The 10491-nt window shown below is 40.5% G+C and overlaps 1 protein-coding gene across 1 annotated transcript; it reads left to right on the top strand.

Annotated features, from left to right (window-relative positions):
- Positions 1-5929: 5929 nt before the first annotated feature.
- serpinh1a (serpin peptidase inhibitor, clade H (heat shock protein 47), member 1a) lies at positions 5930-10218 on the top strand. The gene is made up of 5 exons (XM_038707897.1): positions 5930-6103; positions 7558-8179; positions 8261-8359; positions 8892-9124; positions 9232-10218. The coding sequence occupies exons 2-5, from the start codon at positions 7582-7584 to the stop codon at positions 9532-9534; spliced, it is 1233 nt and encodes a 410-aa protein (XP_038563825.1). The 5' UTR covers positions 5930-6103; positions 7558-7581; the 3' UTR covers positions 9535-10218.
- The last annotated feature ends 273 nt before the right edge of the window (positions 10219-10491 follow it).

Raw genomic sequence — 10491 nt, 5'->3', positions numbered from 1 at the left:
TGCGGATATTCAAATTGCAGAGAGAGAAGAGGGCTGAAACAGAGGAGGACACAAATGAGAAATGATCTGGAGTGAGCTGAGATTTGTACCTCTTCCTGTTGGCTGTCTCCAGCCTTGATTGTTCCATTTTGAAGGTTTTAGACATCTGATGGACTTGTTAGACAGGGAGGACACATTTTTCTCATATTGAGCAGTGTAATGAGAGGGTAAATCCAGTATGTTGCAGGTTTTAAATGTGGGTGGGGATGTCAGGAGGGAGAGATCAAAGGGGGATAAGAGAGAAATAATTTCATTAAACTTCTCTGTGGGGAGGCTGAAGTTGCCAAGCGCTGGCATCTCTAGGAAATGTTCGTCTTTCCTGGAATTTACTAAGTAGAACTACAAGGGAGGAGGTGAAGAGCTTTGGAAAGGGTTGATGGTGTACCACACTGTGAACAAACGCAAACTAAAAGAACAGATGATGTGTATGCTGCAGAAATTGGGAAAGAGATCTCACAAATCAGATTGGTTTTTTTTGTTTTTTTTCATGGATGCCTACTATTTTATAGCCACTCTGATTTGTAAGATAGACTGGGAGCTCCAAAAATTATTATAAGGATTAACTTTCATTTTTAAATTTCATTTGACTGTTTTTCCGAGCCTGGTTGTCTCCTTATACAAAGTTAAATTCAATTCTCCTGGTGAAATCTCCTTATCTCCAGAAAGCTATAAGGAAAAAACAATCTTGCATTAACCGGGTTGACATAATATTTCTGACACCATCCAGTCCCTTTGAAAGGTTTTCATCAGCCTAAGTGGTCAGAAAAATGCTCTCAACATATAGAAAAGCACGGATTTTTAAATGTGTTGATCACAATGGGGTTTGAACATGAGGATGCTGTGCACTTCTCTTCACTTTAGTGCCAGTAGACTATTTAGACATTTTAATTGACTGTAGTAAAAATGATGTAACACTCAGTTGTACATCACTGTACAAGAGCCGGGAGACTGCGTGTTAATAACACCTGGCAAAGAGATAGAGCAGATGAGTAACGTCTTGTAAGAGATCTATTCCAGGCCCAGCAGTCAGAGATTAACCCTTGGCTTGGGATAATTACGTCAGATCCTTTTAGTCCCAAACAATTTAGCAGTGGAAGTGGCAGTCCTGTCTCTTAGAGATGAAATGCATGCTGGTCCTGTGTGGAAAAGATAAATGTCAGGAGTGGAAACATGTCAGGAGAGGCATTTTAGTGAAACCTAAGGGTCATTCTAAATCTGCTTTATGTGTTTAAATTTGTAGGCAACCTGTAATTCAACTAATCACAGTGTAACTAAAATAATATCATTCCTTCCAGGTATGATGATGATAACAAAGGTATTGGTGGTGGTGATAGTAACCTACCAGTGGCACTAATAACAGTATTAAACCAGACTGCTATTTTGCCTCCAGTTTTAGTTGTTAGCTCTTTGTCTGCCTCTAGTGGTCATGGGAAGTATAGCCACTGCACAGCTGAGACTCAGCGTTTCAGCCTGCAGAGGGCACCTGTACCCACTGTATTGTTGGTCACTTCTGGCTCTTTTTTGTTATGAGCAAAACATGTGATCCTATAAATGCAACTGTCAATCTGGGTATTGTAGTGCTGCTGTGTAAACAACACCCAGAGAGTTGTTGACTTTCTACATAGCAATAGTTACTTTGAGGATTTTCAGTCAGGATTTAGTTCATCATAGCACAGAGACAGCACTGAAGAAAATTACTAATGACCTCCTTATTGCATCAGTCAAAGGACTTGTCAGTTATATCTATCGATCAAACCAGATGAAACTCATCAGTTAGCTAAACTTCAAATGTGCCTTCAGGATGTTAAAACCTGGATGACCTGTAATTTTCTAATGTTAAACTCAGATAAAACTGAAGTTATTGTTCTGGGGCCTAAGCACCCCCGTGAGGCATTATCTAAAGATATAGTTTCCCTGGATGGCATCGCCCCGGCCTCCAGCACCACTGTGAGGAATCTTGGAGTTATCTTTTATCAGGACATGTCCTTTAACTCCCACATTAAGCAAATTTCAAGCCTTTTTTCACCTACGTAATATTGCGAAAATCAGGAACATCCTGTCTAAAAATGATGCAGAAAAACTAGTCCATGCATTTGTTACTTCTAGGCTGGATTACTGCAATTCCTTATTATCAGGCTGCTCGAAAAAGTCCATTAAGACTCTTCAGCTGATCCAGAATGCTGCAGCACGTGTTCTGACAGGAACCAGGAAAAGAGATCATATTTCTCCTGTTTTAGCTTCTCTGCACTGGCTTCCAGTAAAATCCAGAATAGAATTTAAAATCATGCTTCTTACCTACAAAGCTCTTAATGGTCAGGCACCATCTTATCTTAAAGAGCTCATAGTACCTTACTACCCCACCAGAGCACTGCGCTCCCAGAATGCAGGGTTACTTGTGGTTCCTAGAGTCTCCAAAAGTAGACTAGGAGCCAGAGCGTTCAGCTATCAAGCTCCTCTCCTGTGGAACCAGGTTCCAGTTTGGGTTCAGGTGGCAGACACCATCTCCACATTTAAGAGTAGGCTTAAGACTTTCCTCTTTGATAAAGCTTATAGTTAGGGCTGGCTCAGGTAGTCCTGAACCATCCCTTAGTTATGCTGCTATAGGCCTAGACTGCCGGGGGATTTCCTATGATGCACTGAGCCCCCTCCCATCCTTGTCTCCCTCTTTATGGCTAACTCTCTCTCTCCCTCTCTCTCTCTTTCTCTCACCCCCAACCAGTCGAGGCAGATGGCAGCCTACCCTGAGCCATGATTCTGCTCGAGGTTTCTGCCTCTTAAAATATATTTTTTTTTTTACCTTGCCTCTGTCGCCTAGTGCTGCTCTTGGTGGGAATTGTTGGGTTTTTGTAAAAGGCCTAGACCTGCTCTTTTATGAAAAGCGCTATGAGATGTTTTTGTTGTTGTTGTGATTTGACGCCATGTAAATAAAACTGAATTAGAATTTAACTGAATTGAAAAGGTGTGTTTCAGTGCAGGAAAGAAAAGCTCAGGTGAGCGTTTATTCCCTTTTTATAGACTGTGGCCCTAGAATGGATCCCAGTGCTAGATTTCCAGCTACATGCCCCATCATATCTGTTACAGCTTTATACGTACCAGTAAAATGTATGTTTAGTCACCTCGGCGCTCTTGATAAACTCATTATATATGAACACTATAGCCATGATTTACTGAGAGAAACGGAGGTGTGGGGATGGGTTTGGGTTGTTTGTATTATATAACAATAATTTAAAGATTATTGTTTTGATGTTACTGTATCATCGAACTGTTCACAGTGAAAAGAAACAAGAAACACAGAAGTAAATCTCACCAAATATGATAGGGACAGGACATACATTGCTAAAATGGTTCTAGTTGTTCTGTGCAAAGTAAGAAACAAAATTAAACCTGCAATTAATATGTTTAAGTCTGAACTATTGTATCTTATCATATCTGGATTTGTCATGTCATAGAAATACAACTGGAGCAGCACAGAAATGGGTAAGATGATAGCTAGTTATGTAGTTGTAAATATTGCAACAGTGAATTAAAATCACTGGTCATAGATTTTGAATTTAGGATTTGCTAATCATTATGTTACAGAAAAACAAACACAGTCAGATGAATTATTCAGATTAACTGCTCAAGAAATCCGTTTCTTTATCTCCTGCCTATTGTGAGACAGTAATGGCAGAAAGACACAACAAAATGATACACTTTTCCTGCTTTAATAAATTAAATTCATAATTCTTTGTATGTCAGATAATATGTTCTGGATGCATTTATGAATGTTTTTCCATCCAGACCTAATGACAGCTGTATAGATATAATAACAGGGGCAGTTTTACACCGGACATACATCCGCTTCTTCTGTAACTTCCTGCTGCCTGATCCACTTCCAAACACAGAGCAACTCCCAAGCAGGGGGAGGATAAGACCAGCAAGAAGAGAAGCATGCATTCATGGGAAAAAATGCATCCAGAGCATTCAGTTTCCTACTCCCTTCACACCAAGGACTGTACTGATTTTTAATCATGCATTTAAAAATGTTTCTATAATACTGAACATATCTGCCAAAGTTACTGATTACCAAGCTTTCCTTTGTTGCCCTCTTTTGTTGTGGAGAGCTAGAATCAAGCTCCCACAGACAATAAGGGGACTGATAGAGTTACCAGGAAGAATCGGGGAGAAACTAGACCAGATCATGTCTGCCTCTCTAATCTCTCTAAAGTGTTCACTGGCAACAAAAAGCATACCGCCTCTGCAGGTTTAATGAACATGTGGCTGCTAAATTCACCACATTTGTGTTAGTGGGGTGCTTAATCTGGCCAATCCACTTGTCTGACACAATCACCCCTAACGCTGAGGTTCAGACATGTGGCTTGAGGTTATGTCTCATTCATGTTATTGTTAAATGGACTGGTAACATCCTGTTTGTGCGTTCCACCAGTGGTATGGCTGTGCAGCTAACATAATGTAACCTGATTTCCCTACAGAGGTCTCTGGTTTAAAAACAGCTGTACAATGCCTTTCTCATTTCTTAAGTCTGAGTAAATAACCGCGGCAAAGTCATCAGGCCTGAGACGTGCTGAGAATTATGAACTGAGGCATGAACTTTGAAAGACGAGGGCATGAAAGAGGCAGGGATGGTCTCATAAAAGAAGCTTTTGAGTTGCATTTTGGGAATTGTAAGATCCAGTGTTTTTGAAGCTTGGCTCATACTAGGGGATAAAAGCCAGGATGTCTCTGCCTCTGCTGTTTTGATTTTTGACCATTCTTTTGTAAATACGTCTCTTGCAAGTCCTCCAACTTTGTAGAAGTGCAAAACTAAATCACTGGAGTGCCTCTTTAACATGGTGAGTGTGCAAAATTATACTGGGTCAGAGTTAATTTTGATATGATTTCACAATGATGACTGATCACCAGAAAATGTTCAAATTAGTAAATGTTTTGTTTCTTTGTTGCTGTTTAATACATGTATGTTCTAGTCTTTCCTGGAAAAAGACTGTTTAGTTGCAGGAAATTATGCCTTCCATAATTTAGTTTGAAATAAAAACAAGAAGACAGGATAGCTTAGCAAGTAGAGCTACTGTAAAGCCACCATTGCTATAAGACAAAGAAAACAACAACCAACAACACTATACATTTTAACAGTAAGTCCAAGAAAAGAAATCTCAGCACATTACTGAATGGGAAGTGAAGCTACAGCAATGACTTTCTGCATCCATGTTGTTGCCAAAATAGAAATTAGAATTCCATTTGAGGCTCTTCAGGGATACTCCTTAAAGCTTGTGCATTTAGTTAATTCACTAACTTTAAACAGGACCTCAGCTACCCCCTCTAGTTTCTCAGAGCTGGATTGCAGAGGTGCAATTACAGGGAGGGGGAGGAAAGAAAAAAGGCAATCAAAACAAACAATAAAAATCATTAATTTACACTACTTAAACTAAATACAAAAAAGTAGGAGTACCATGAATTTTCCCCAGAATCTTTTCTTTTGCCTTGATCAGTTGCAGTAGTGAAGCTACCATAAAACTGGAATTTAAAAGCATGTGTACCACCAAGATACCGCCACGTTGGGCTGTATTTCATGTATACACAAACAAAACATGTCCACAAAATACATCATAACAAACGGAAACACCACCTTTACCTTGTGCATCACAAATACAACTCTGTACTTTATTGTATGGATGAGCAGAGAAAATACTGATGAAACTGTATTGGATACTAACAGTCTTTCAGTATAACCATAATCAGTAAGTAATGAGAGGTAGCTTTTTATGGATCACTGGGTTTTAGGCATCTCAGTGCTCCAGCTGGGCTACAGGTCCCGGCTTTAGGACCTGGAGGGGGAGGATTCTCTTCCCACTGCCCCTGCATATGGGCGGGACCGGCCTAGAAATAAGATTCCAGTGCAGAGATTTTCATGCACTGAAAACCGGGCATGACAACTTCTGCAACTGTCTCATACAATTCAGTTTCCGACCATTAAACACATTAACTTCACGTAGAGCAGATAGGGGCTGTGATCTGTTTGCAAGCAACTTGAGGAAGACCTGCTGATTTACTGAAAGAGCCTAATAAGGTAAGACACGTATTTGAGGGGGGGGGGGGGGAGTATCAGGGCAGTGTTCAACTGGTGGGAAATGCCCAGGCATGTGAAAAGAGGCCACAAAGTCAGATCTGTGATATGAGCCTGAAGACTCCATTGTGAATTAAGCAGTGGGTTCCCACAAGTTCTTGGAGAGGTTTTAAAAAGAGATTAAAAAGTAGAGGTAAATGTAAAAGTATGTTTGAGACTTTGACCTGATTGCATCTGCGACATGGGACATCTCTCTTTCATTTGTCTACATATCACACTGCCAATAACATAATGTTTCCAAAACACATTCATTTAATGATGATATATGCATACACAGTGTCTCAAGTGCATTAAAAGTACACAGAATTTCTCATCATTCATTCATACTAAGTCACAAAGATGAAATTTTTGAATGGGACAGACTCAAAATTAATGGCTTACATAATGGGAGTGGTCAAAACGTTATGAAGCCGGTAAGGATCTGCCGTCCTGAAGAACATGAATAAAAATACATACAAACCAAATATACCAATGTTCGTCACTGGGTCGTTTAAGGAAACATCATGATTTCTGAATGTCAGATGCAGTGTTACTTTTCAAGTGCTATTGAGATTTCATCGTCAGCATTTAATAAATGTATTCATTCTTATTTATTCCGTTCTAAATGTGCTAGCAACACAGAAAAGTACTAATTCAAATACCACTAAAGTAGATCTCAACTTTTAGCATTTTAATAAGGATCTCTCTCATACTGAGGTCAGATATTTTTCTATCTCTCTCTGTGGGCCTGTGTGAGCCAGTAAAAACATGTCTAGAAAGCTGCTGAAAAGAGATTTGTGTTGTATAACATCTTTTTTCTCTTAGGTAGATTGTGGTTTCCTTCATGGATTTTATTTAGAGGCTGAAACTTCTGTGACTATGCACAAGACCTCTTCTGAAAGCACACATCCGCTCTACATACGTGGACTGGAATAAATACCTCCATTGGTTGTGTGTGTGTCAGCACGTGGTTCTTTTTCCACACCACAAAGAACGAATCAGCATCCACCAGACTCATTCCTCTGTAGAGAATTTTAGTAATCTTAAATCTTTTGTGCTGCCAAAACATGCAGAACTCAGACCTATAAGAATGGCCAATGTTTTGTCTTAGATGCATCCTGCAGCTGCCTACGTGGCTGTTATGTAAGTCTTGCCTTGAGTCTTGCCTTGAGGTCTACTGGGAGAGATTTAATCTGAATGGCATTGGTTAACCCTGCTCCCCCTGCTATTATCTTTCTGCAGAATATGCAGAGTAAACCCTAAATAACAAAATGGCCTTCCTGAGTTTGGAAAAGTACGGTAAACAAGATATTTTAAGTTGAAAGTGAACAAACATCAATCCAGACATGATTTGGTCTCTCTTCGTAGGTCAGCAGATTATATTAATGACTGATGTTTGTCTTCATGTCTTCTCACAGGTTTTCTCTGATTAGCATTACACCATGTGGGTGATAAACTTGGTAGCCTTGGTCCTCCTGGCCACTTCAGCCTCAGCTGCCACCTCGGCTTCAGCAGACAAAGTCCTGAGTAACCACGCCACCATCCTGGCTGACAACAGCGCAAACTTGGCTTTCAGTCTGTACCAAAACATGGCTAAGGAAAAAAATGTTGAAAACATCCTCATTTCCCCTGTGGTAGTGGCCTCCTCTCTGGGTCTTGTGGCTCTTGGGGGCAAAGCATCCACTGCCTCTCAGGTAAAAACAATTCTGAATGCAGCCAAAGTTAAAGATGAACAGCTGCACTCTGGTCTGGCTGAGCTCCTGACTGAGGTGAGCGACCCGAAGACCCGCAATGTCACCTGGAAGATTAGCAACCGCCTGTATGGACCCAGCTCTGTCACCTTTGTGGATGATTTTGTCAAGAGCAGCAAAAAGCACTATAACTGTGACCACTCTAAGATAAACTTCAGAGATAAGAAGAGTGCTGTGAACTCCATCAACGAGTGGGCGGCCAAGTCTACTGATGGCAAACTGCCCGAGGTCACCAAGGATGTAGAAAAGACTGATGGGGCAATGATCATCAACGCTATGTTTTTCAAACGTGAGTCTGAATAAACCTGGATATGTGCAGTATTACTCTTTCAAATGCTCAAAATTAACTGATTTTTTTTTTATCTTGCAGCTCACTGGGATGAGCAGTTCCATCATAAGATGGTGGACGACCGTGGATTCATGGTCTCCCGTAGCTACACTGTTTCAGTACAGATGATGCATCGCACAGGTAGGTGGAGACTGTCCTGTTTTGAGATATATGATTAAGAATAAAAACAACCTGCGTCTGACATCACTACTTATTTACAACATGCACCCTTTTCCATAATCCCTAGCTGTAAACTTGCTGGTAGGCATGTTTTTTTTATCATCGGACAGAGCCAGGCAAGCTGTTTCCCCTCATTAACATTCTAAATGTAAATCTCAGCTAACCAGCTGCTGGCTGTAGCTTTCTTAATGCACAGACAGGGGTATCAATCTTCTCATCTAACTCTGTATTTCCCAGTATTTCCCAAAATGTTACTTAAAATTTGCAGCAGATGTTGGTCATAGAAACAAGAACTCCTCCCTAACAGCTTTTAATGCACTCCTATTCATGCCCTGTGTTGGTTGCATGTAGGTGTACATGCAATACTAAATTTTATCTGTAATACAATATCTGTAACAGCAATGCAATAAACATACAGGGCAAAGAGAAAGAGTCAGTATATAAAACAGCAAATGGTTCACTGATTTGCAATACCTTTAATTTCTTTCCTCAGGTCTCTATGACTTCTATGATGACAAAACCAATAAAGTGTCCATCCTGAGCATGCCTCTGGCTCATAAGAAGTCCACTGTGGTGTTCATCATGCCCTACCATGTGGAACCTCTGGAGAGACTTGAGAAGATGCTGACCAAGAAGCAGCTGGATACGTGGATGGGCAAGCTGCAGCAGACAGCAGTAGCCGTGTCTCTGCCCAAAGTCAGCATGGAAGTCAGTCACGACCTGCAGGTAAAAGATGCAGGAGACTACAAATGACAACACCTCAGTCTTAACTTCTGCCTCAGCTCCTTATTTATATCATCTGAATTACTCCTTAATGCTCTGCTCCCATTTAGAAACACCTCGGGGAGTTGGGCCTGACGGAGGCTGTGGACAAATCCAAGGCCGACTTGTCCAACATCTCTGGGAAGAAGGACCTCTACCTGTCGAGCGTCTTTCACGCCTCTGCAATGGAATGGGACACTGATGGAAATGAAATTGACACCAGCGTCTTTGGCACTGACAAGCTGAAAAACCCTAAACTGTTCTACGCTGACCACCCTTTCATCTTCCTAGTGAAGGACCAGAAGACAAACTCCATCCTGTTCATTGGCAGGATGGTCAGGCCAAAGGGCGAAAAGATGAGAGATGAATTGTAACCACATGTTCACCAGAGTGTCTAAGTTAAATGCCTGGTTGTGTGTTTGAGTGTATATTTTCTCCTGCAATATGCTGAGAGTATTAGTAAATGAGATGTACGGTTTGATATTGCTCAAGTGCATTCCTTTACATCACGTGCCAGCAGCATTCCACAATACATGACAGAAGAGATGTGTTTGTCCTGTGTTTTAGTCAGCAAACACTGTGCACACCCTTGATTTTTATTTTGAAGAATAATTGATATCACTATGTGGCTTTTTTTGTCATGTATCGGCAGATCACATTACGGACTGAGGACTTACATTAAGTATGATTTCCCTGATTGATGCCTAAAATGTAAATACACAGTTTTACTTTAATGGAGGAGGAGCATACCTGTGAAACATTAGGATTAGTATATGTCAGCGCAAAAGGGTTTCTGTTGTAAGCCTTATGGTGTTCAATAATTTAACTTTTAGAAAGATTTTGTGGTGCTTGCTGTTTAATTTAACAAAATGTGTTTTTATAAGTCCAAGGATCTGAATGCACTGGTCTACACTGGCAAACAAACCAAATTATGTCTGATTTAACAAGAATTATCTCTGTAACAATAACACGTGGTTTGACAATATCAAAATATCAATGGTTTTAGACTGTTACAAATTTCTGGGGAGTTTTTGCAATAAAAGTGTAAAAAAAACAAACAAGTATCAGCTTAATTTTGCATTTAGTGCTGGCATTTTCCCTTATGTGCAAGAATGTCTGTTTGCAATAGCAGTTTTTAGCCTTGGGAGTCAGGGCTCCAGTGGGAGTTCCCAGATGACATGAGCATTCCAGCGAGAGTATGTGCAACCTCCTGGTAGAACTGAATTGGCTGAGAAAACACATGACAGTATTTTGTATTGTCATTGTGTCGGTGTTCTGGGACCCTTTTCAATGAGTATAGCACGCCACCTAGAGGAAATCTGGATTTACAC

Source organism: Micropterus salmoides, unplaced genomic scaffold, assembly GCF_014851395.1.
Source record: "Micropterus salmoides isolate LMB-PRFRI ecotype aquatic unplaced genomic scaffold, ASM1485139v1 Ms_hic_scaffold_9, whole genome shotgun sequence".
NCBI lineage: Eukaryota > Metazoa > Chordata > Actinopteri > Centrarchiformes > Centrarchidae > Micropterus > Micropterus salmoides.
Note: the sequence above shows the minus strand (reverse complement) of the source record. Positions and strands in the feature narration are given on the sequence as shown.